Raw genomic sequence first — 27910 nt, forward strand, 5'->3', positions numbered from 1 at the left:
AAGCGAGACACGCTATTTATTAAGGGTTGCACTTTTCGATAGGCTTAAAGGAGTTTAATTTAGTATTGATGTTCCAAAAATCAAACAGTAGGCATTGAAAGGAACACAACAGTTACTAAAATCACCAGTGACTAATGTTAGACCTCCACAGACATAGTCACTCAGTACATAAATGTGACCACACATCTGTATATGGTATGAATCGTGTTTCTCCTTTGGTCAAAATAACACAGTGTCAGCTCGCAGTTACACTATAGGGCTGTTTGTTTATTTCTGTTATTAGACAGAAAAACAGCCGCAGTAGAACCACTCATGCTGCACTTCTGTACATTTCGTTTTGTCAATACCATGTGGATCAAGAAACAGCACACTTAGCAAAGGTAAGAACATATAAACAACTTTATACCTTCATAAGCCTTTAGAATCAAACTCACCCGTGCTGCAGGATTGCTGAGATTTAAGCATTCAAATCCATTCTTTTAATATTGAGCTGTGTCCAATGAGAAGGACAGTGCAACTCATTTATTACCCCGCCCCCCAAAGGGAAGCGAGGGGTATTGTTTTTGGTTCGGTTTGTTTGTTTCTTTCATTGTTAACACTCAGCAGCAAAACTATTGGTTTGAATTCATAACAAATGGGTTTATAGATTGCCAGTGACCCAGAATAGATCTCATTACATTTTGGGGGAAATAGGTCAAAGTTTCAATCCTATTGTGAATTTTTAATCTTTTTTTTTTTCCACATTTACTTATAATGGGTGAAATTTCACATGTTTGTTGCAGCAAATCCATTGGTTGAATTCATACCAAATTGAGTTCATAGATTGCCAGGGACCCAGAATAGATGTGATTACATTTTGGGTACAGTATGACAAAGTTCCAATTTTTTATGAATTTTTTATAGTCTTTTTTTTCTTCTCCCATTTACTTATAAATTGCGAAATTTCATGTCCTATAAAAACATCAATTTAGTTTCAATTGACTTCAGACTTGGCACATATATAAAGGCAATTGATATGCTGACATCACCACACCACATATACATGACGACATCAGCTGGATCGATGCCAAATAAGCTACAACACATGCGAGGGGCAGGGTTGTTGTGCCTGGCACCACTTGTTAATCACTTTGTCACTTTCACTGACTCTGAAAGTTTTTTTTTTTTTTTTTCAATAGTTATCATCTTCAAACTCAGTTGGCAGTGACTCACTACTCCTGTAACACTAACACTGGCAGTTTTGTTGTGACACTAAACTACTTCATTCCAAACACTCTAATGGTACTTTAAGGCCATTTTTGAACATTTTACAGTAGAACTCCTTCATATAAAATCAAAAAGGAAATCAGATGCTGATACTGCTGCCCATAAAGTTGGAATAAGATATTTTTACTGTTTTTCACAAAATTATTGTGACATGTGATTTATTCTTGATAGATTAAGTGTAATTAGGACTCAGTATGTAATCATTACGCCTGGTCAAAAGTGATCACTCATGTGTATATATAGGAATAAAAAGAGGAATGTGTCTGAAAACAAAATGATTACAACTTTATAGGCAACAGTGTATTTAGTTGAATTTTTGGCATAGGCTATATCTTCCAAAAGATAAAACTTCCATCAGGCAATAGGCAAATTTTTCCGTTTCACAGACCGTTATCTCATCGAATCTTCACCCATTCCAAGCTGAAGAACACTGCTGATGTGCACCACCGTCTCCATTTTGGGTTTAATTGTGCAGCCTGTGTCTGAGTGTGTAGACCATTGATGCATCACTGTGGGATCCCGCTGCGGCTTATTACTGCCAAGCCCTGATCTCTGCTGCTTTCAACCTGCTGGGTCATCTCCAGCTGCTGTAATCTAGCATTAGGCTCCTCTTTCACCGGGTCCCAACCATTTACCCCATCATGTATTATAGACGACCCTCTGGAAATGGAGGAATCCCAGCAGACACAAAATTAATTTACAGCAACTCTCGATTTTAAGGGGAATTGAATCAAAGTCGGCGGCACACAGAGAGGGGTTTATATTGCTATATAACACTGTCACAGTCTATAAAATTGTAATGAAAAGCCATTTGAAGATTAAGTGTTTTTTGTGATTCATTGGTATCTCTTGGCTCAACTAATAATCATTTCACTCCAGAGCTGAATGGACTCAGTAATTGATGCTTACAAACGACGGGGTGCTTTTCAACCAAACTTAATCCTCCTTTTCTCTTTTTCTGAATGACTCCGATTCTCAAGCTCACAGACGCAAGGGGAAGTTTTCAGAAAGCAAGTCCACAGAGCAGTGTACAAATAGTGTGTACTTCCCTGGTGACTCTTGAATACACACTTATGTGGTGACAGGAAGTCACACACAGTAGATTGGTCCTGTCTAAGCTTGTCAGGTTTAGCAGCATTACTGTAAATGACTGTGACATTTTATTCAACAGGCATTCCTCAAGAGTTAGGGTTTTCTGTTAAAAATAATAATAGCAGCTACCTCAATAGAATTGTACAGACATGTCTTTACTGCTGACTTCAATACGGAGCAGGAAAAAAGCAATGTCTAGTGGTGGTGCCCATTGAATTAAGGAAATCAGTGAAAGCCTTTTGTGTAAGAACTTTCCAATAGGAGAATGAAAACAGCTTACATTGACTTTTGTCATGCTGCACAATTAGCTAAAGTCATTTCAGTTCCCTAAAAGCTAGAGGGCTATGTTCACTGTACATTATTGAAGAACAAACTGTCTTTGACAGAAATGGCAGCTATTACTGTGGCATGCAGCGTTCCACAGTAATCTTTGTAACTGAAGTGCAATTACAACGGGCTGAATAGGTGGAAGGACACAATCCAATGTGCACAAGTGACATTAGAGAGCAAAGTTACCTCAAACTTATCTTAATTGGCCCCCAATATCTGCTGTGACAATACTGCTGAGTGTGTGTATGTGTAATGAAAGGTTAAGACTTCTGTTCAGAGTAATAAAGCTATGCCCACTGGACTTAAAGGGCTGTCTAGGACTGCAGACTTCACTCACTGAGAGTATCTACAACAGGGTGAGCCAGTGCTCTCCTAGAGCCTAATTAAAGCTAAATGTCAGTAAGTATAAGATATCACTATAGCTGCACATATATTCACCACAGGACTGTCTGAAAACTGAATACTGAAAACTGAATATACCATGCTTGCCCCTCAAACTAAGAATAAAGTACCTTATATTTAGTCAACCCCAAGATCAGGATACCTGTGTACCATAAAAATGTAACATCTCTGTAGTACAAATGTGCATAGAATGGTACTACTTTATGCCAAAGCTTTGGTGAGATTGTATGCAATTAATAATAACTTTATTTAGAATTAGTAATCATTTATAAGCCACCGATAAGATTTAATTTGGGGCTTCAGGTATGAAAAATCAATGCGGCTAGCTATAAACGTAATGACATTAGGAATGTGGATGATACAAATATTTATAGTTACAATAGGATATATTTTTAAACCTGGCAACTTCATATTAATTTCTATAAAAAAGGCTGTTCAAAACACCTCATAAGCTCTTTATAACTGGTTGTTTTACTGAAAGGTGTACCCACTGGTTCAAGCAGAGCTGAATGATGTGGTCACATGATCATCACCTCGTATTTCTCACCTCACCACCACCTTAACTCAGTCTTGTGAGTGAGTTACAACCAAACTATAACAGGTTTTCCTCCAGTTTTCTGTGGTTTCAGGAGGCTTAGGTGGGGCATGATGGCTTTTTGTTGCTATTTCTAACTAGAACTGACAATATCTAAATGAAATCAGCCCTTGTCCACATAGTCCTGTACTTACATCTGTGACAGCTGTGTTTCCATTAATTACCTTAGACTGTGGGTAATTACTCCTGCTGGACTTTTATAATGAATCAAAAGCATTTCTACCCTCTAACATAGCTCTAAATCATCTGTGTAATTCAGACTCACTACAGAGCAAAGTTCAGAAAGTAGATCTGCAGCTGGAGGATTTAATTCTTCATCATTATTTCTTCCACAGCAATAAATAAACTCATTGCATGAATTCTGAAAGTTAACATGGACTTAACTCTGTAGAATACAAACCTGTGCTACCCACATTAATACAACAAACTCATCGGTTAATGCAACATTACATTTAAAATGGACCATTTAAGGGAAATGTTCGCTGAGTATAATTTTTTTAGACATAATCTGTATGAACCTGCTGAAAAAGGTCACATACACAAATTAAGATCATCTATCATCGAAGACTGTGAGGAAGTCAAGCCTATGTTTGATTAAACACAAGACAAAGCCCAGAAGGACAGACACTGTGCACTGCTGTCTATGTGAGGACACTATTATGCAACCAGGTCGCATAATCTCTGATCTCTTAAGCCTTTATCACAAAACAGTTAACCAGATACAGTATGGAATTAGCTGATGAGGGTGTTAGAGGTTGTCTGTGATTTTAAGCAGTGGCGGATCTAGAAAATTTTCCATGGGGGTGGCAGGAGGTCTTGGCAGGGTGGCATGGGAACATCCTCAGTGGGTATGTGGAATCCCATATGTATAAATTGAACTGTTATGCATAGATAAGAATTGCTTCATCTTTAGTTTGATCTATAATTACTGATAAATAATATAGTGATTTAGTGATTTATCCGAACATGCAATGAAATTTAACATATATGACTTGCAAAACATACATAATAATACAAATATCAAGAATCTAACAATCTTAGTCAGAAGAAAAGCACAACTAATTCCATTTACATGCCCAAAATGGGTGGGAAGAAGAGTATAATTTATTAATCCCACCCCCTCTCCCTACATACTATTAATAATTGAGGTCCCCCTTCCTTTTACATTACTCTTCTATAGTTATATATCTATTCAACACACAACAACACATACACACACACTCATTCATCCATATACACATATATACGTTTATACATATACACACATACAAATACACATATAATCTTTCACCAATGCCTTTCTTAGTTGTGCTAGCTAATAAATAAAGAAATAATACTAACTCAAGGAATGAAATATATACATAAACAACAGTGAACCATATGGTGACAATTAATACCCTCTTCCCTATATCTTGTGAAAAACATGTTCTTATAAGTGTTTTTGAATTGTCTTATATTTGAACATCCTTGTGCTCCTCCCTCAATCTATTCCATACTTTAACACCACACACAGATATGCTAAAACTTTTCCTAGTAGTGCGCACCATCTGAATTTTGAAATTAAAGCTACCCCTTACATTATAACTCCCTTCCCTTTCAGTGAATAATTTCTGTATGTTTCCTGGTAGTAGATTATTTTTGGCTTTGAATATGATTTGTGTTGTTTGTGCATGTAAAGCTTACATATGTGACCTGATAACAAAGGCTTTTAGTGAAAACATGTTATTTTATTGAGTGACATGTTATGTCACTGCACTGGAATGCAAATGGAAAACAAAAACATACCGTGGGGTCCAGATGAAATAAGGGTGCATCCTCTGACTCCCTTCCATCACTCGGTCCATCTGCCTCCTCAGCATCTGCTTCGGTCCCTCTGTCACAAACCAACACTTCCTCATTTTCAGCTCTCAAACTGACATCATCTTTTTCCTCTTCTTCTCTTCCTTCCTGGTCTGTTCCTCTCTCACTGGTCCTCTTAAACTCTGACCCTCCCTAGTTTCTCAAACATTCTTTCACCTTCATTTCTCTCCTTCTCTTCCTCATTCCTCAATTTTTTTCCCCAAAATAACTAGTAATTATGCTACTTTTACTTTTTCTTTTCATTGTGGCTGCAAGTGTCAAGATATGAAAATTTCAAGGTTAAAATCCTGGTATTTTTCTCTCTGTATTTGTTATTTCCCAGTTTGGCAGTAAGGATGTCATCTGGTTTAACTGTACAGACTTATTGTTGCAATATTGAACACAATGTGACTGAAATTTAAGTCCCTGAAACAGTGACCCTCTGAATGAATGTACTGAACCTTTAGCATATATTCCCTTCATTGCATATTTAACTTTAACTTTTGTGTGTTAGGGAAACTGACTTCACCAGGTGAAAGATGGGTGGCTCAGTCGCTCCGCTCTGCCGGGTTACAGACTGTTTCCAAACACATATCACGTGTGTGTGTGTGTGTCACGCAGGAGGTCCGGTTGTTACATAAGCGCCACACATTTGATGCAGGGCCAGAGCCATGTATTTAAGGGACCCAAGATTATTTTTGAAAATTATAATTTTTTTGTGAATTCATCTTTTATTTCAGTACTTTGAGAGGCTTTTGGGCACACTGCTGAGTTGTCTTTTGTTTTTTTGTTTAGTATAGTTTTTACCCTCAGCCACACTGGCCACAGGGTATTGTCATCAGTTGGTCGTCTGTCTGTCTGTCTGTCCGTCCAGTATGTGCAAAAACTTCAGCATGCACCAGTGGTTCTCAGCCGTGGGGGGCAGCAGATATTCAACAACAATGATAAGGTGATGGGAGCTCACTTTCACTGTCTCACAGCTTTGTCGAAACATCCTCCACATACAAGTCTAGGGCTGGGTAAAAAAATTGAGTTTAGATCAATTTCATTTTAATTTTGCGTAACTGAGTAATACTGGATGAGATCGATTTGTCAGAGCAGGACTGGGAGTACTTGACTCAGACAGCACCAACGTGGAGGCGTGTCTCGTGAGCCCCTGGAGGAGACGGGGCGTCTCGGTCTCGCTGGCGACAGTTCTGGTGTGGGAGGGACACGGAGGAAGGGTGGGGAAAACCCCTCTGTGGGAGGTCCTCCCAGCCTCAAACTCGAACCCACAGTGCGGAGGAACTGGCTGCTCGAACTGTCTGGTTGGCGGGGGCTCTCAAGGAAGCCAGTCATTCTAGGAATATCAACCGGCATCCACACTCAGCCATAGGTGATACCATCAGTTACTGTGGAGTTAGAGGAATAGTAAAGTAACAAGCACGGATCACTACCCCCCCGACAATCACACCCCCTCCCGTCAGCTCCAACAGATTGTTTCCAGTGACTTCTTGTAGCAAGGGCCTGACATGATTATGTTCAGGGGGGCCAAAACCAGCCATGAAACAGAATAAAGATGACGAAGAAGTCCGTTCTGAGCCACTGTAGAAACAAGGCAAGGTTTCTGTCCTGTTCATTATTTAAAGCAGATTCAGCTGTTTACTGCTGAAATGTCATATTTATTTATTTTCTAATGTCAATATTGATACCAGTATTGATGTGTTGCATGGCTGCGGTAGTCAAATAATCAGGTTACAACTCAAAATTGTACTTGGTATCATTAAATGAATCTGAATTAATCAATTAATACTGAATTGAATTGATATTGGATCAATTGAACTGTGATTAATCGATTCAGAACCTTATGAATTGAAATGGAATTGTTAAAGAAACTGGTCGTGGTACTCAGCCCTATACAGGTCTGTTGTGTTGCTTGTTGAATTAAGTACTGAGGTCTGGATTGAGATCTGTGTGTGTGTGGGGGGGGGGGGGGGGGCATCCAGCACATTGTCCGTCCTTCCATCCTTCTGTATGTGCAAAAACTTTGGCATGGACTGAGGGGCAAAGATTTTCAAGTGCGTGCACATTATGTTTAGAACATAAATTTAGGAAATCAGCTGGGGGGGCAAGTCTCTACAATGGGGGGCAGTTGCCCCCCTTGCCCCCCTGCAGATCCACCCCTGGATTTAAGAAGAAACAGTTGTTAAAATTGATGCTACGTGAAATTAATTGTTTTGTATTTCACATAATGCAATGAGGGAACTATCCCTAAATTCAGGTTTTCATTATGTTTTTCGACTGTTAATCCATGGTTTCCCTTTTTTCAGTTTTTCGTTTGACTCGAAGAAATGACTAAGCCCTTACATTTCCTGGAGCTGTGGGTTTTACAATTAAGGTGGCTGAAGACAAAAGGTAGAAGCCATATACATTTCTAACAAGGCATAGTTTAAGATGTCTCCTGGCAGTACTCTATTAGGCAATTATACATACACGAGAACATGATAATCACCACCACAGAGACTGTGAGGAGAGATCCTTTGAATCACTCTGAGTCCTGCGAATCAAGCTGGATTAACTGAGGCAACAGAAACATTTACGCTCAAATAGTCCATATTAGACCATGAATAATTTCCCTAAAGCATTTCATTTATCCCATATCAATAATTAGTCAAACATTATCCAGCAACCTGTATTTTGATGATTATTCATCCATAATGTTATGCTAATCGTGTTCGTGAGAAATGTAGCTGAATAGTGTAGCAGTAAAAGCAAAGCTTTGAATTCATATTAATGATGACTGTCACAGTAATGATAACCATCAAATAACAATTATATGTTGATGTCAAAGACGCAAGCACACACACTAAAAAGAAACTATTTGTTTCATGTAAAGGCTCCCACAGTGTCGGCCCTGAGCAGTACGTACTCTGCGTGCACTGTCCGTGGACGTTGATGTTTCATAGTCGATTGTACCAATCAAGTCATATTAGCTTGGTGTCGCATTTAAACAGGTTGATGTGAAGGTGTCCTGTTGAGCAGTCTATTGTGTGACACCAAGTCCACATACACGATTAGAAAAATTTAGCTTTGCGCGGACATGTCGGGCAGTCATCTGCTTTGGGTCCACATTGAGTTTGCCTTGAGTATGCAAAGACATCAAGTACGCCCGACTCTGTGGGGACCTTAAGAAACACTAATCCGAACAAATTTGCTCTTCAGTACCATATACAAGCAATTTGGGAGACACATATGCACCATTTTCAATAATTATTATAATTAAATTAAGTCACAATCGGTCCAGACTTGTGGGAATCATATGTAATTAGTTTGTCACTAAGGATTTTATTACTTCGAGTCTAAAAACTTTATTCACGTTGTAATTTGCACACATTCTGTTTGACATCTGGTGGTATTCATCATGTTTATGTGGGTCATTTACACAGTTTTACAGTTTGACACACTTTTACAAATCCATCATCCTCAAGACGTAAGGACATCTTCAGATAACAATACAAGAATGTTGCATAAAAATCCAAGAAATTCAGTCCACCAAATGACATGTGGGGTAATGACATTAGCCCACAAAGACCCAGTGTTTGTTCTGCGGCAGTTCGGAAATGACTTTTCTCTCTATTTATTCTTTCTGAAGTGATTTATCATTATTTATATATATTTATCATTATGTACTATAATATTATCCTTAGTATTTTCCATTTTTTCAGTGACTATAAGGTATTTTCCTGTAATTAATTCACTGATTATGCAGAAGTTCATTACAACTCAGATTAAAGTTGAGAGTTATTACATCAAAACCGTAGGAATTGATTTTTTTAACAAGGATATCAATAACTGAACATAATAAACTAAGTGTGTCCATCCACTGTCATTGATCCAACTCCATGGGTTTTACTGGCGAATCAATGTGGTAGAGGATGACGGTGTTTCCATGTTCTCTATGGAGCCTCTGAACATCCAAATGGGTCATATCTGATGACCACGAAAGATGACAAACTGCATTTTACCTGAATTATTTCAATGTATTGAAAAGTTTAGTGGTTCACAAGTCATTAAACATTTTAGCTCAGTAGATGATTTTGGTTGACAGTGAATATTTGGGTCTTTATGGCTTAGTATGGACATTAGAAATAACACAAAGGCGTCATAGATGTGATCGCTGTCCACCCACTAGTGAGTCTAGTTTAACTGTGGTTTTTGTTCATTCTGAGCTACAGTATATGGCCTGTTATTGGCTGGATTATGGACCTTCCAGGCCTTTAACCAGTTCTGATCTCTCCCTGTTTCCCCCTTCCTCTAGGTCTCAGAGATTCTGAACACGGCTGTTCTGACTGGGAAGACAGTGGCTGTGCCGGTAAAGGTGGTGACCATCGGAATAGATGCCTCTGTTACCGACGTCTCAGAGGCTGTAAAATGTGGCTCCACAGACGAAGACGTGGTCAAGGTCAGTCAAAAAGGAAATTAACTTCTGCGTCTCTTTCCCGTTGCTAACATATCTACCTTTTGACTGACTTTAAATAGGTTTTGCTAAGGTTTTAATAGGTGAAGACTTCCAATATATGTTTTTATACTAAAGCATTGTGTAACATCAAAGAGAAGCAAAGAGCATTTTATTAGTATTTGACATATTGACCTTATTTTAGGGATGTGTGTTGGATTTTTTTCTTTTACCTTGTTTACCTACTGTCTGTGTTGATATTTAGAAATTAAAATCAAGATGGAAACCTAGTCTTAGCTGCAAGCCAGCTCTGCCTACAGGTACAAAGGAAGTAGCCTCAACTCAGCTAAATTATGTAGCCACAGTTGTTCTTATTAACATTTTATCCTCAAGAAGCATGCTTACATTTTTAGCAGAAATATATAAATACATTTATACAAAAGGATGGCAGAGGCAATAACAAAAAAAAAAAAAAAAATTGTGACCAGTTTATGTAAATGACTATTGACATTTTCCAAGTCTGTACTCAAATCCAATAACTGAATAGAAACATGACAGCAAAAAAGAATTAACGCTAAATATTTGCATTCAATAACTGACACCGTCATTGTGAAGGTTTCTATTGAATCAAATGTGAAATCTATAAATATGAAAAATATGACAGATGGAAGACTTTCTATGTTTAGCTCATCTATATAAATTCTTCAGAAAGAATAAACAAACAAATACCAGAAAAAATATGAAAGTGTGTGTTTGATATGCAGTGACTGCTGGCAGGTTGCTTGAGTTTCTTTTATTTTTAGAGCACTTTTCAAACCTGGGGCACCAGGCACTACAGAGGGAAAAAAGTTCCATACAGTGTGAGAAAGTTGTTCCCTAGCATCAGTGGATTTGCTCTGCACAAGAAGTCAGCCTCCAGAAGAATCCCGATGACTTATAATTATCTACAGCAGAAAAAGAAAGAAAAAAGTATTGATGTGGTGAAATGTTGCACAGTATCTAGAAGAAGCCCCATGCGGTGCCAATGTTCTGTCCGATGATGTTTTTTCTGCTTGAACTTGTCAAATTAAAAGAATAATACTCAGAAGCAAATTTTAATCTGATGCAATGTAAGATAAACAGGATATTTTATCCCATTAACGTAGTAATCATGACTGAAGTTCAGCCAGGTTTGTGTAGAGTTCCAGCGAAGTGTATTTAAAATAATAATAATAAAAAAATAATAATAATAATAATGAATGTGGGATCTCTGGGTCAAAGTATTCATCCTACTTAAAAAATTAATCACTTGTGTTTTCTTATCTTTGCCTGCAACCATATAAGTAAACATACTAATTTAGTTAATTTGAACCTGGAGAATTAGTAGTAAGTAAACCCAGAGTGGCATTAAATATAAATAATGAATATCCATGGACGTTTATTGCCTTACAGTGGCTTGGAAAAAAGTACTCTGTGTTTTTCTCTAAACCCCTGTGGAGATTTGTTTTAGCTTAAAGAAATGTTGCCTGACATGTGTAGGCAGAAATGAAGATCTGCCTTCATGATTTGGTATGCACATGTTGTGCTTTGTAAATTCATAGTTTTGACAGTTAAGTTTAGGGCAAATGCATGATTGTCATTAAAATATTTGGGCTTTCTTCCATCCCATTACACAGCTTGTATCTGAATTTCTACAGAAAATATCCATGAACGAGATAATGCTATGATAGGTCTCCTTTAAGCGCAGCTAAAATTGAGCGTGGCTATTAGAATACCACAGACCTTCATCTTACATTGATGTGAGTGGTAAGAGCAGTTTAATTTCTTCTGTCGAGCCAAATCTGTATACAAACCAGAGACGGCTCACCCCACCTCCATGCTCGCTACTCCCATCGCTCATATCTGCCATGGATTGTATCTGTCTGGTGAGTTGTTAATTTCCTGGGCTAGATCCAGAGACAGCCTTAATGTTCTCTGTAAGTATTCTCCCGTTAGCTGCCTAATGCGTCTGATTAATGTGGCAGTGGATCCTCCTGGACATTTATGATACTTTGTGAATCGGAATGACAGAGAGTATGTAATTTACAGAGATGGTCCCACCACAACACATAACCTGTGTGTGTGTGTGTGTGTGTGTGGGGGGGGGGGGGGGGGGGGGGGGGGGGGCTGAGGAGTTAAAGAGGCTGTTGATTAAGTGGGTGGTGTCTCTACATGTTAAAATATGATTTGGCATTGCATTGGCCAGTAATACACCATAGCAGAAAAGTGTAAGCCATCAGTGTAATGTGCTCAGAAGACTGGATGTCAGCTGCCATGTTTTCAATAATTGTTTCTGCCTACATTGCTGAGGAATAGATCGAAGAAATGCCAGGCAGGCTGTTAATTTCCCTGTCACAAGGCACACTGTAGCAGAACTGTATGTTAATAAATCCCCTGCTCATTTCCACTTTCCTCTCAAACGGAACGAAATAAGGGTAAACTACCTGTATAATGCTCTATGTGAATGTCAAGGGAAATAAGTCTGATAAGATAAAACATCACTGTCAGCAGTATCCATTTTTATCGATCATCCATACAGGATACGGCCAATATCCCCTCATCAAGTGCAGTCAAGTGTTATCACACCTCAAGTTAATGCCGGTGCAGACAGGTTGTAAAGCCTCAACTTGCAGGAAAAGTCAGAGACCAAAGGACTGTCAAAGGCACTTCAGTCTCAGCAGACTGAGTATAGTGAGAGGCAAAGACTTGAACAATGAGGGCTGATAAGTAGCAGGGACTCTTCTGACATCTTTATCAGTTCAAACACACTCTCACGACGGGAGCCCTGACAGAGCCCAATCTGCTCCATGACTGACTGTAGCAGGGGAAGTTAGGCCGCCTGGGCAGAAACGCTCAAAAGCTTCATTAAGCATCTCTGTCAGTCTGTGTTATGTTTCACTGTAGAGAGTAGAGTGTTAGCAATTTATTCTACTATATGTTGTATAATCTTTCCTGACTTTAATAACATGGAGCAAATATCCACTGATCCCGCATACATCCGCTGGAGAACACAGGCTTTGCACAGTGCTTACTTACATAAGTTCTCTGATAGTTGGCAGTAGCCTTGAAGGATGCCCTGCAGCATGCTTTCAGCTTTCTAGAGATCTCTGCGGTGTAGGCCAGTGCATAGAGTCCACTTTTATTGGTACCCTGCTGTTGGATTTGAAGAGTTTTTTGGTCTAATTTAACAACTTGCAAAGTACATTTCCAAGCCAGGTATCTGAGATTTTAATGAATAGTTTATACAAAAATAGAGGCTGATAGTGGTTCATTTTGTGTCCTGTTTAAATCCTTGACTCTTTGATAGCAGCGTCGTAATCAGTCTTTTTGACTGAATGTTCTTACTCAGATTTTATGTATGTGGCGGTGAGTAGAGGTCGCGTTAACTGAAAATATTCCGTCATTGACAGATATTTTTTTAAAGATGAAGGAAAATTCTGAAGGCCGTCCATCATTTTGACAGATTAAAATACTGAGGGTAATCTACCAAAGAAAGGTTTCACACAACACTGTGAACAGAACCTGATCGCAGGATCGCTGCTCTGTCTCTTAACAAGGCCTCAAACAGTCCATAACAGTATCCTACCCTTAGTTCACCTGTAGTAGACCCCTTGTCCAGCTGATGGCAAGTGTGCATATTAATCAGTCATTGTAAAGTCTTGTCTCATTGTTTAGCTGACTTTAGCCAAAATTAGATGCTACTTTGTTAGCGCAAAATGTCAAGAAAGCTGAGGTTCCTTAGTTATTTTAAAAAGCCCAGTGAATGTAATGGCATTCATAAAAACAGTGAAAAAAGAGAGATTGATGTGGTGGAGGATGAAGGACAAGCAAGTAATACGCTAGTTCTTATAGGATTTGGCATGGTATACGTACACATTTTCTACCTTTCGTGTGTTCTTTAACGCTATTTGATGGTGTGTCAGTTTACACCAAGATCTGTGGTTCACATAACCCTAACTCTAGCCCTCAGTGCGTGGCAGTTGACGTGGTATGAACATACACACAGAAAGCTTATAATGCGTACAGATAACACGCCATTTAAAAGTGATGTGTATATTTATGTGAGTCATGATATCACGTTGGTTTATCAATCAGCAGCAACTACATCATTGAGATGTTTTCGAATTAAATACTACTAAATATGTCTCATAATCATTAAAAATTTAATTTGAAGTGACGGATAATAATGTATTATGATGGAATTTTTATGATCCTAAAAAAGTATCTATAAAAATGCCTAGCGCAACCTCTGGTGGTAAGTTCTTTATATTATGGAGTGTCATTAAAAAAAATCAATAAAATGCCTTGCTAAACCGTGAAAAATCTAAACCTATTTTTGTGACCTCCAAATAAATTTTTCTCAATGTGTTTCTTAAGTGATTCGTCACCATTTATTTCAAGATTATCCTCTGCGTTTTGTATTTTTTTCAGAGAAAAGCAAGTGTTACTGTATTAATTTACTGACCATGGAAATGTTCATTAAAGTTCAGAGTAAATTCAAAGTCTTTTATAATAAAAATTTATTTTCTGGCACCATATATTATTGACTGATCATAAAAACTAATGTCTACAACTACTGCTATTTATCAAACAACATGTGTCCTAGTATTGAATCAGTGTTGTGGAAAATGACTGTGTTTTCACCCACAAAACCTCTGAATGTCCAAATGGGTCATAGCTGATGCAGCTGAAAAACTGCATTTTACCCAAATAATTAAAATGTATTTGTAGAATTAATGGTTCAAAAGCAATTAAACATGAAATGCTTTGGGTCACCGGTGGCTGTTCAGGTTTTTGAGCGTTAAAATTCCATTTTATAGGACATGGATATAGGATGATCTAATCACAGACATGGAATATTATTCATAATTATGTTTTTATCAATGCATAATTACAGGGAAATATAAACCTTTCCGTTTTTGTTACCTTAGAATGAACTCTATGTAAAGGAGGAGTGTGTATCCTGTCAGAGTCTGCAGTGCTGTGCTGCTGTTTCTACAGTAACTCCTGTTGGATTTCCACTTGTACTTCTTTCCTTTAATACCAGCCAACATTAAGATGCAATTAAGTCAGCTACTGTGTTAAAATGTGAGCCAGAGTTAATACCCCCTTAACTAAAAAGCCCAGAACAGACAAAGCAAACACTGGCTCTAATGAGAGACATTTTTAGCAGTTTCTGAAGGTCACGGTGAGGTGGCAGTAGAATAGTGAAATCTGGAACTTCTTCACTAGAAGTCACTAAATATTATTCATATTATTATTATAATATATTGAAAATAACCCCAGGATCACATCAGTAGATTTTAGCTCAATTGCAACCCCATCAAGGCCATTTGATGCTACCTACTTATAATAACTTATGATTTAGTTTTAACCTCAACTACTTGCTTCATTCTGTGATGATGAAGAAGCTTCCTGATAGCTATAGAAGCTGTCAAACATAAAGTTTTCTTCCTGGTCACAGAGGATGTCCTGCTGCAGCCTCATGATGAATGACTGTTTATGGTTTTATCTTGCTTTGGAGAAATAACTTGGAAGGAAAAAAAAAAAAGGGGAAAAAGATATTTCCCCAGACTATCTAATTCCATCTGGTTCTAGCCACGGTTGTCGGCTATATGATGGGATCAATAGGACTGACAAAATGTATAGAAAAAAAATGTTATCTCTGTTTAAGACATACTGATTAATTACCTCTGTGAGTGTGTGCTGAATATACCTCTTGAGATTGTATGTGTATACTCCTGTTGTGTTTGGGCTGCTTGCATCACCGAGGCTTTTAAAGAGAGGATCTTGGCGTTAATCAATGCTAGTGGAAAAAAAAAAAAAAAAGACATGTAAGGGGGCTTCAAAGACAGAGACAGTCAAAGCAACAAGGAAAATATTGGCTTTGTCTTCCTTTTGTAAAGTAATATACGTAACAGATGGCTTAGAGTTTGGTCATTGTATCAAGGGACTACTGTTCTCCTCTAATTAGTTTCCTTCTGTTGGTTCTTCATTAAGCTGTAGGCAGAACTATAATAGAAGATCAGTCCACGACCTGTTTCCCCTCAGGTTCAAAGATGTCCTTGCTGACCCCCACCCTCTTCTCCAGAGTGGGGAACAGATAAAGGACCTTTCATCTTGTTCAAGTAGTTACAGGAATACTGTATCAATGGAGGGCTCAGGATAGTAAAGCCTTATAACCAACTTGAAGGACCTGGTGTGTAGACTGTAGACTGTATATTGCACTATGTAATTCACTGTGGAGTCATCTAGTTCAGCTGTCTCTTAAACCTCCCCTCTCCTCCCCCGCAGGTGTCTGACAGGTGTGACTACGTTTTTGTGAATGGCAAGGAGATGAAGGGCAAAGTGAAGATGATGGTGAACTTCACTTACGGATACCTGAGTGCTCAGCTAGAGCTCAGCGTTTGGATCCCGCGCCTTCCGCTCCAGATTGAGGTCTCAGACACGGAGCTGAGCCAGATCAAAGGGTGGAGGGTGCCCATTACAGCCACCAGTCAAAGGTACAGTACAGCACCATCAGACACTTACAGGGATATGTGGGTGTCAGGAGGTTCTGTCCTTTCATTCCAAATAGCTTCTGTTAGTCATTAGATTTGTGGTTCTGTTTTATTTTGGACTGGACTTTTTTTTTGTTGAATAAGTGTTTTTTATATTTCAGTTTCTATTTTTATTTTATCTGTTACACCAACAGAATGAAGCGAGCCACAAAACTATTCACTCCTGCCAGTTAAAACCACTTGGAATTGGTAATTTCATGCAGTGCCAGCTTTTGCATATGAACAAGTGGTGCCAGGCACAACAAATCCCACCCCCCCACACACGTATTGTAGCTTGTTTTGGCATCGATTCAGCTAATGTCATCATGTCTATGCATGTGCTGATCTCAGCATATCAGTTGCCTTTTTATACAGTATGTGCCAAGTTTTAAGTAAATTGAAACAAAATTTTGTCCATTATAAGTAAATGGGAGGAAATTTTTTTTTTTTAAAAATTCATGAAAAATGTTTTCTTTGACCTACTTTTCCTAAAATGTATTGACATCTATTCTGGGTCACTGGCAATCTAAAAACCCAGTTTGGTAGAAATGCAATAAATAGTTTTGCTGCTACAGACATTTGAAAATTTGCCCATAATTGTAAGCAAATGAAAAAAAAGATCATAAAAAATTTGAACTTTGACCTACTTTTCCCAAAATGTAATCAGATCTATTCTGGGTCACTGGCAATCTACAAACCCAGTTTGGTATGAATTCAACCAATAGTTTTGCTGCTAGTGTGTTAACAAACAAACACACAAACCGAACCAAAAACAATACCCCTTGCCTCCCTTCGGGGGGTGGGTAATAAATGTTTTTCACTTCTCCTCCTACACTGTTTGTTGCATATAATTACACAGCATTAAAAATCATCAGTCACCTCTGACTATTTTCTTCTCAAAGAACTGGCTTGATTTTAAAAGTTAAAAGGGTATTCTTGGTGAGGGCTTGATTTCGATCATGGCAGCCTCAGATAAGATAATGATAAGACATTTGACTGAACACCTCTCGTACTGACAGTTCCTGGCAACAAACAACAACAAAATGGCTGACCTGTGCAATACAGCTTGTCATTACCACTGGCGTAAGGTGGCCTGCCATTGCACTTCTTAGTCGTCAGTAGGGCAGAGCATTATTAGAGATGTCTGGAGGTCAGACCTTTCTCCAGGGGCCTCATCACTAGCAACACCTTTGCCAACACTGTTGTGCAGGGCTACTCTGCAACAGTTGAAATCTATCAACTGATGGCGCAGCTATCAGTCTACCTGCTATAATTACTTCTGGAAAAGCACTGAGGTTGGACTTGCTCATCCCACGCACCAGTATGGCTACTCTAATTATCCCTGTTCCCCTCCTGTTTTGAGTGACAGAGGTACAGCATTCGACTAATGCCATGGGTTGTCCATGATGTTGCTCTCCCAGCTGTGTGCTGGTACGCCTTTATCAGGGGGGACAGCCGAGTCGTGTTGTCACCGTTGATGCCAGCACCACTGCCGACATGCAGCAGAGACTTTTGTTTCCCTCTGTCTTTAGCCCGTCTTTGTTTATCAGGGGATAACAGGCCTGACCTTGCAAAGTAGCACTATGCCTGTTGGTCAGAATGGGCATTGGTCCACTGTCCATAAGCCCATACGGAACTGAGCCAATGAACTACAATAACAACTTGTGGGACCTTCTTTTATCAGCCAGCCTGGAAAGCCATGGCCGCACTGAGAGGGAGAAAGAAATGAAAAATAAAGAAACATGGATAGTTGCAGAGGCACTTCTTACACAGTTTTTGACTGACAGTGGCTGTATGCCTCACCTCTTCCCTCCCTAAGCCTTGTCAAAAAAGGGACAAGATAAGCCTCCGCAAGACAGCAAACCTATGTGTAGGCGTAGCACTGAGCATGCACCACTCCTTTAACACTCCTTTCAAGATGTACTGCATATATTAGTGTTCCTCTTATTTTATTGTGTTTGATACTACTTATTATTTAGGTTGCCTATGTATATGTATATGTATATGTATATGTATATGTATATGTATATGTATGTGTATATGTATGTTTTGCTATAAATAAGTTGTTGGATATAAATTCCCTACAACTTTCAGAAAAAGAAGGGGAAATGTCTGCCTGTCAGTCAGTGCTGCTTCTGTATATAGAAGCTACTCTGCTTATTTCTGTCCAAATGACCTTCGCCATGTAATTGTAGCAGAAAATAAAATGCAGGAAATCGCCAAAATAAACACAGCACGCGATCCACAGGGCACAACAAAAATAAGCATGACACACACATTAATATGCAACATCTCCTCTGAAGTCAGAACTGGGCTTGAAAGTGAATGAAGCGGAAAGAGAAATTGCTTTGTGAGGCAGCTTGTTCTCGGTGCTGACTGTGATTTGTTTATTAGATTAACCTTAGATTAGATTTTAAGATGGCTGCATAAGCAGTGGCATATCAGATTTATACTGCAGCTAAAATGGTTGGACTTCACTATCAGCTTGTTTACTCCTGAATCCATTACACCTGACTAATACCCGTACATATAAATGTCCTTATAAATATACTGTTTAAATGCTGATTCAGTCAGTATGGCAGTACATATTTCTGGAACATCATTGCAATCAATTTGTCAAGTCGTTGACCATGAATGTCAAGGAACTTATTTGTTTATGCTAAAAACACTCGCAATCTGATGTAAAACAATTTAACCAAATGGTTTCTGGCATCAGCAAGGAACCTTTAATTACAGCCACCAGAATGATTCAAAGATTGAATCTTTTTGCTTTTAATATGTAAATGAATGGAGGGACAGGAAACTAAAATTTAAAAGGAAATTAATGGTTGATCACAAACCTTGTCATTGTGTGTTTTTAATTGGAAGTACCTGAACAGCTGCTCTGTTTCCTGCAATTACTGTTAGTTCTTTTTTCTCTATTTTATTTTCACACTTTTGTTTGAACATCTACAGAATCTGAAACTGCATTAACACCTCACCTTTATGTGTGGTACTCCATTGTACTTCTTTAAGAACATGACAGATATTTCATAGTGTAAAGGAAGACCCTGGTGCTAAAAGTACTAAAGTCACAAGATGTCTAGTTTGAGAAAATCTAATCCAAAAATGTTATTGATTCATAAAATCACCAATTAAATGTTTTGCTGTTTTTATGCATCACTTAGTAATCATTGATGTTTGAAGTGTATGCAGACAGGTTTTCATCATTTTAAAACCTCTTCGATAGTGACATTGCACCATTTTTGTTTTCGGACATAGGTACTTTTGCACCTGGCTAGTACTTAAATACTCCTGGCATGAAAACTCCTTCCAACACCACACCTGGAGCAGATCTCAATCCGAGGCCCCTATAAGGGGCTCTTCTGCTCCAGGTCGGTGCTGGAACATTCTGCTGTGATCACTGCTGCTGCTTCCCCACAGATCTCCCACAGCCCACCACAGATCCACATGGACTCCTGCCACAGCGTTATGGACTCTGATTCATATCCTCAGGTTTTAAGTTCTCCTTATCACATTTATTTTCTGTTCAATAAACACCTTTACTCCCTTCAGCGCCGTGGGTTTGAGTCCATCCTTTTACTCTTGTACTCTTCCTTGTGAGTCATATGACCCAGTCAGATGGCGATTGGTCTTTTCAGACTAAGACACTTTTATCACTGACGTTTTGGACTTAGGTACTTCTTGTGTACCAGAATATGATAACCTCTTGTTTCCACCAAGGTTATAAGAATTTTGGATTTTTCATTATAGTTTAGTTTTTTTTAGTTTTGACTTTTTTTTCCCTCTAATTCAGTTAGTTTGAATTAGTTTTTAGAGCAGGTTTGCTAGTTTTTATTAGTTTTTGTTTTTTCTAAATGCTCAGTTTTAGTTTAGTTTAGTATTAGTTTTAGTTTCTTTTATTAGTTTTCTCTTCTTCGCTGTTGAATTCAAATAAATCCCATACAGGACTCTGCTGCTTTCCCCCAAATTGAGTCTCCATGTTTCCAGGTAGAGTGGGGACGAGAAGACAACTCTAAACGACATGTGACGAGAAGTGACGGACCATGAAGTGTCGTATGGTACCGCTAGCTAAAATTGTTCAAGTGAAATAAATCGATTTCATAGCAATCCAACATTGACAAAGATGAAAACGAAGGGAATTTTATCCATAATTTTTATATTTTTTTGTTAGTTTTGTAAGCACACAATACAGTTTCAGTTAGTTATCTTTTTTTCTTTTAATTATAGTTTTTATTTATTTCAGTTAACGAAAATGTTTTTTCAATTCTAATTTTTGTCATTTTGTTAGTTTTCGTTAACGATAATAACCTTGGTTTCCATAGTGGAGCACAGAGACTAAGGCACGTTTTCTGTTAAAAATATTCATAGGGTGGACTTAGCTAAAAAAAATACAACATGTTTATATGCTCAACTTGAATTGTCCAAAAATGTGACTTCAGTACTTTTAGCACCAGGGTCTTCAAGTGGAAGGATTTCATGATGATGATGATGATGATGATGATGATGATGTAATTAGTGCACTGCAGTGACCAGTCATCTGTCAGGACTATGAATAAGGTAAACCAGTATTGTCGTAGTTTTTCACTAAAACAAATTTAACACAACAGGAGTGCTATTCTCCAGAACTATATGATCAAATGTACCTCTACTCCAGTCTCTTATCGTGATATTCTCACACTTTAAATGCTGTAAGATTTAATTTGGTGACCTTCTAAAACCAACTATGGGTGGCTTTCCGTCCTGCCTGTGGAGATTTTACACCTGGGACTCTCACTGTACTCTCTTATTCTCATGGCAGCATGTACAATCACACAAAAAGAGACATGAGGAGTGGATTATCGCTAGGAAAAAAAAGTTGTAGTGATTTATTTCTTTTCTTTTACCCTTTATCATGATCTCAACCTGAAGGTGTGTAAGGCAGACAGAGGCATAAATGATGATGATTACACTGAAGGGAGGGTGTAAGTCTACCGTACCATGTATGATTACTAGATTTGTTGACAAAGCACTTTTCTGCAAGTGTTCCAGCTGTGCACCATTTTAAGACTGAAGAGCTGTAACAGCATTTATTCTCCCAGATCAACCGTTTAAACATTGCTTTCTCAACATCTCACGGTGCTTTATTTGTTATTTTTTTATGAAATTGTTTGTTGGGAAATTAAAAAAAAGTCGCTTATAAGCAAAATCTAATGATATTGCAGCAATATAACCATTTAAATCTAGTTTGTCACACTCAAAGCAATTTTCCTGGTGAGAAAGAGCAGAGCCTCTGTTGGCTGATTTGTTACCTAAAGTAATAAAATTAGATTTGCCAGCAACGGAGCAATCAGGGAAGCTATTGAGTAAGCAGTAAGGAGGTGTATGCACATTTACGCTCCAGACCGGCTGCTTCACTACAGCGAAGGAAAGACACTGAGAATGAAAAATGATACCAGTGCAAGAGATTGATCTTCTTTTAGGGATTTAATCAACAACATTCTATCATTTCTTGACCTTTATTGAATAGATATCCTTGTTTGAGTTACACTGCTATGTGTATGTTTGAGTGAAATCAGTTTAAGCTACTTTGAAAATACCACAAACCACACATCAATGTGGACTGGAGACTTTTTTCTTCTCATCTATAGTGTGTATTTGGTATATACAGTAGCATACACAGTGCAGTAGCAATAATAGAGGGTATGTTCTGATGTACTATACATTTAATGTACTATAACTCCATAATGATTTGTCTAAATCAGAGATGTCAAAGACATGGCCTGTGGGCCAAAACCAGCCCTCCAAAGGGTCCAATCCAGCCTGTGGGATGCAGTTGTGAAATACAAAAATTATTAACAAAAACAATAACTAGTAACAGTCAATGGTGTTAACATCATTTTAGGTCAGATTCCATATTCAGATCAGTATGATCTGAAGTGGATCAGACCAGTTAGATATTATTAAAATAACCTCTAAATAATGACAACTACAAGTTTTTGTCTTTGTTTTAGTGTAAAAAGTAAAATTCCATACAAATGCTGAAATTTACAAACTATCCTTTGACACAAAAGGTGAATAACCTGAATAAATATGAACAACATGAAATGTCTCAAGAGAAGTATTTGTAATTTTAACAATATTCTGCCTATTACTAAATGTTTTGTTTTATTTTACTGGTCCCACTTCAGATCATACTGGGATTAATGTGGTCCCTGAACTAAAATGAGTTTGACTCCCCTGGTCTAAATCAAGTTCATACATCATCGGAAAGACTACTTTACCTCCTATCTTGCATATCAGCTTCTGTTCTTTCTTTCACTGACAGGTCCACGCGGGACAGTGAGGACGAGGACGATGAAGACAGGCGAGGTCGAAGCTGCACCCTGCAGTACCAGCACGCCATGGTCAGAGTCCTAACCCATTTTGTAGCTGATTCAGCTGATGTTCGAGGGCAGACAAGCTTCATGCTGGGCAGTGACTGGCAGGTGGATATCACTGAGTTGGTGTGGGACTTCCTGAAGGTGGAGGACCCACAGATTGCACAGTTACTTGACAGGAGGATACTGGTGGGACTGGACATGGGGATGACCACTATCCAGGTAGGCAACGTGTCATCTCAGCATCGTCAAATAAGTCAACTTTATCATGACATTTACATTTATTTGTAATATGATTTTACACAAGGAGTTAATTCCTCCTGTAAGTAGCGTGCTGCAGCAGTGTCACTATATCTGATCACTACCTTAAACAGGTGTTAATAATTCTACTCTGTCTGTGGGCCATTCTATGGAGTGATTTCACTATCAAAAGCAGGAGGGCGCAACTTACATAGAAACAAGTGCAAAAACTGAAACTGAAGAGGTAAAAGTAATATTGTTGGGAGTAAAATTATTATTTTGGACACGTAAAAAAAACAAAAGGGCGTACACTTTTAAAATGCTCCTTCACTTTTGCAAAATCACCTCTCACTCTCTGATTTCCACACTCACTTCTGTTCTTTTTGCCCTCGATTCTGTTTACTGCTCGCTCTCAGTTTTAGGTTCTCCTCGCTCTTGATTCTTCACTGAGCTACACTTGCTTCCAATTTTACTGGGAATGACATCACAGATTTATGCTGCATTCCAGAGTGCTGGGAGATGGGAAGTTTCTGATGTTCAGCTTGGTAAAATGCATTGTTCAAGCTGGAGGTCCTTGTTGCAAAGTGGGGCCAGATAGAAGTACCCCGACGTCACCGCGAACTACAACGTGACGTCAGCACAATAATGTCGGCACACAGTGTGCAAGTTCACACTGTAAAAAAAACTTCACAATGTGAAATTAGCTCATCCGTCATTCTGTTCCATCTTGTTTGCGTGTATGAGAACACTGGACTGTCAACAGTCAAAATGCCTCTTCAGTTACAAAGCAAATAGGAGCTTAGATCTGCCATCTTCATGTTTGTTGTTTATGTTCAACATAGATCACCTGGAGTACTTTAAGGTGGGATGTAGTTAACTCCAAGTGAGATATGTTCTACTTCCCAACACTCTGGAATGCAGCATAAGACTTGACTAGATGATCAACGATTGCTACCTGGGACCTGGGTTCAACGGTGTGTCTGAGTTAAAATCTACATTTGGAGGATGAGCACTATGTGGAGCCATGGCATCTGGAGAAAATGTGAGGCTTTTAGTCTGTCAACTAGCAAATATTGATGCTTATGTACAGTGAATGTGACATAAGGACCCCCATTTTAACTGATTATTATTTAAATTGGCTTACGTTAGTATTCTAGTGAGGCATTAAGTAGAATGTGTCTAAATACTTAAAAGACTGGTAGTGTTAACTAGCTAAAAATCAGCAGTCAAGTGACAAGTCATTGTACTGGCTTCTAAAAGTGTCATCTTATAAAATGTAGGTGGATGTAGTACTGTTAGTTAAGTATGTTTTTTGTAATTATTGTACTAAACTACATTTTAAATCACATCTGTTACTGAGTTTTAAAGAAATTTTGGCCTGAATGAAAAAAATAATTACAAAATTATAATTACAAAATAATTATAAACCCTGTATTTTACAGACTGTACACAAAAGTGAACAAAATATCCAATCCAATCCATTTTATATAACACATTGAAACAACAAGAATGTTTCCAAAGTGCTGCACATCATGCAAACAATAAAAATAATTAAGAGAAATACTAAAAAACAATAAATAAGTACATACAACTACAGCAATGCTCTAAATAACACCAAATCAAATAGTTAAAAAGTAATAAAATCAATAAAAGTAAATAAATAAATAAAAGACACAGAGGACCACACAACTCACATGGAGTTAAAAGCCAGAGAATAAAAGAGGGTCTTAAGACAAGACTTAAAACACTCCACTGTAGGGACTGTTCAGATGTAGGGGGGCAGGGTGTTCCAGAGTCTGGGGCCGACCACAGAGAAAGCCCTGTCCCCCCTGGTTTTAAGTCTTAGGCACCATGAGCTGGAGCTGGAGCTGGTCCTCGGACCTAAGTGCGCACACTGGGGTATAAATTTGGGTGAGGTCTGGGATGTATTGTGGGGCCAGTCCATTCAAAGCTTTAAAAACAAACAATAAAATCTTAAAATCCATTCTAAAATTAACAGGGAACCAAAATAAGCAACAAAATAGACAAAGATGAACAAAATAAGAAATAAAACAAGACAAAAATTTGCAAAATAAGGGACAAAATAGACAAAAAAAAACAAAAAATAAAATACAGAACAAATAGAAAAATAATGAACAAATTGAATTGAAGTGACCGCTTCACCCTCTTAAAAAGTACTTAAGTTTTAAACATGATGCTTTTTACTTTTCCTTGAGTACGTATTTAAACCAGTACTTTTACTTGTGCTCAACTAAAATTTCATCATAGTAGTGGTACTTTTACTTGAATAGCATATTTCTGTGCTCTTTCCACCTCTGCAGTTACTAAACTAAGCAACTTTAAAACCACATATTTAAAAATTTGCCAGAATTGTCATGAGATGTACTCAGAAGCTCCAAACAGCCTCTCAGACACACAAAAACTGTTGTTCTGCCTGACTGATTGTGCTTTTTTCCTCAACCGCAGACCAATTTATGAAAGTTGTACTCAAGTGTACAAACTGGATAAGGGAGTGAAATACTGGGATGAGCTAAACTGTTAACCAAAAAAGTTGTAGGCTTTGTACACATGTGACCCTCCCTGTAAAAACCCTGAAGTAAAAATGGGGAAAATGTCTGTAGTAAAAATGCCACACTTGACTGCAACCTTGTATGAATGAATGGTACTGTCAAATTTGTACAGCCTATTTGAATAAACCCTTTGCTCAGTTCAAAATCTTGTGTGTACCTATGTCTCCCAGAATATGTGCAATAAGAATAATAGCTATGATTGGAAATATAGTCCATGAATTACAAGTAAAACATTCATGAATTTCATTGTGCATTTTTAAAGTTGAATAGAATAGAATAGAATAGAATAGAATAGAATAGAATAGAATAGAATAGAATAGAATAGAACAGAATAGAATAGAATAGAATAGAATAGAATAGAATAGAATAGAATAGAATGCCTTTATTGTCATTATGCATATGTACAACAAAATTAAAAGAGACAACTCTCTTGTGGTGCATGGTGCAAAGCGTTTTTAAAGAAAAAAGTGTAAATATATATACAGAATAAGAACAAGCATGTCAACCAACCAAGAAATGGTAGAGATAAATATATATTGCACTTTGACCCTGACTGGACACTGAGGATATATGTCGAATATAGTGTATAAATAATTGAAAGAAATATCAAATGGGCTCAATCAAATCCACTAAATGTCTTTCAAAAGTCTTCACAGCAAATAAGGGTTTGGTGCAGATCAGCGAGATGTCAACAGTGACTTTGTTTTCATTTGTCCCAGGGCACGATGAGGGAAATACTGGCCACTGCACATCTATATTTTATAAGAAGACACTTTTAGAAGCCAGTATAATGATTTTGCTCATCTTTCTCTATTTTGTTGCTGATTTTTTTCACTTTTGTGTAGTGTGTGTAAAAAATGTGGTTTATGAATTATTCTTTAATTCAGGTCAACATTTTTTTTTACTCAGTAACAGATGTGATTTAAAATGTAGTTTATTACAATAATTACAAAAAAAAACATACTTAAATAAAAGTAAAATTACACATTTTTAAAATTACTTTAAAAAGTACAAGTACACAAAAACCTGCTCAGTTACAGTAATGTGAGTAAATAATCACAAACACATTACACTGGCAGGAGAGTAGACTCTTGAATATCTACATCCATTTACATTTTATAAGATGACACTTAATAGAAGCCAGTACAATGACTTGTCACTTGACTGCTGATTGTTAGCTAGTTAACACCACTAGTCTTTTAAGTATTTAGACACATACCGTTTAATGCCTCATTAGAATACTAACATAAGCCAGTTTAAATAATAATCAGTTGAAAAGGGGGTCCTTGTGTCACATTCATTGTACATAAGCATCAATATTTGCTAGGTGACGGACGAAAAGTCTTACATTTTCTCCAGATGCCATGGCAGTGCTCATCCTCCAAATGAAGATTTTAGCTAAAACACACTGTTAAACCCAGGTCCCAGGTAGCAATCCTTCATCACCTAGTCGAGTCTTAATCTGTGACATCATTCCCAGTAAAATTGGAAGCAGAGCGAGGAGAACATAAAACTGAGTGAGAGTGAGCAGAAAACGGAACTGAGAGCAAAGAGAACAGAATTGAGAGTGAAAATCAGAAAGTGAGAGGTGATTTTTCAAAAGTGAGTGAGCATTTTAAAAGTGTACACCCTTTCGCTTGTTTTATGCATCCACAATAATAATTTTACTCCCTACAACATTATTTTCTACCTCTTCAGTTTCAGTTTTTACGTTGGTTTCTATGTAAATTGCGCCCTCCTGCTTTTGGCAGTGAAATCACTCCATACATTTCTCGGTGCGTTTACTCACTCATGCCAGTGTTCCCTAAATTGAGGCCATATTTCTGATGAACTGGGCTGCTTCTTGTCTCAGTTAGAGTGTAGCCATTTGTCCTCCTTCCTTCCTCGCCAGCATCATGTGATTTACTCATGTACGCTTGCAAAAAAAAAAAACAACTCTCAAGCTTCATTTATGCTTCTGTGTTTGTATTGTAAAGATATTCTGCAGATTTCTCTCAAACTGATTGGATATTTTGTTGTTTTATACACTGGAGGCATTTAGTTTTGTCTTACTGATACAAATACATATAGTATAAGTAAAAGTCTAGTAAACGTGTTCTTTTATTGGAAGCTCCAGGGATGAGTCTGGATTCAGCTTGGTCTCAAAGTTGGCAAAACTTATTCAAAACACAAATAAGATGGATACTCAGCGCTGAGGACTCAAAAACAATTAGCCTCGAACATTA

General features: G+C 37.8%; 1 protein-coding gene across 2 annotated transcripts in view; it reads left to right on the forward strand.

Moving 5' to 3' along the window:
• The window catches only part of si:dkeyp-14d3.1 (transmembrane protein 132C), a 160844-nt gene that overhangs the window by 125339 nt on the left and 7595 nt on the right, over positions 1–27910 (forward strand). For both annotated transcript variants that reach the window (XM_030144182.1, XM_030144184.1), the window contains exons 5-7: positions 9822–9965; positions 16272–16480; positions 22824–23097. In XM_030144182.1, coding sequence (XP_030000042.1) covers positions 9822–9965; positions 16272–16480; positions 22824–23097 — 627 coding nt within the window. The remainder of the gene's footprint in view (positions 1–9821; positions 9966–16271; positions 16481–22823; positions 23098–27910) is intronic.

This window comes from Sphaeramia orbicularis, chromosome 9, assembly GCF_902148855.1.
Source record: "Sphaeramia orbicularis chromosome 9, fSphaOr1.1, whole genome shotgun sequence".
Taxonomy (NCBI): domain Eukaryota; kingdom Metazoa; phylum Chordata; class Actinopteri; order Kurtiformes; family Apogonidae; genus Sphaeramia; species Sphaeramia orbicularis.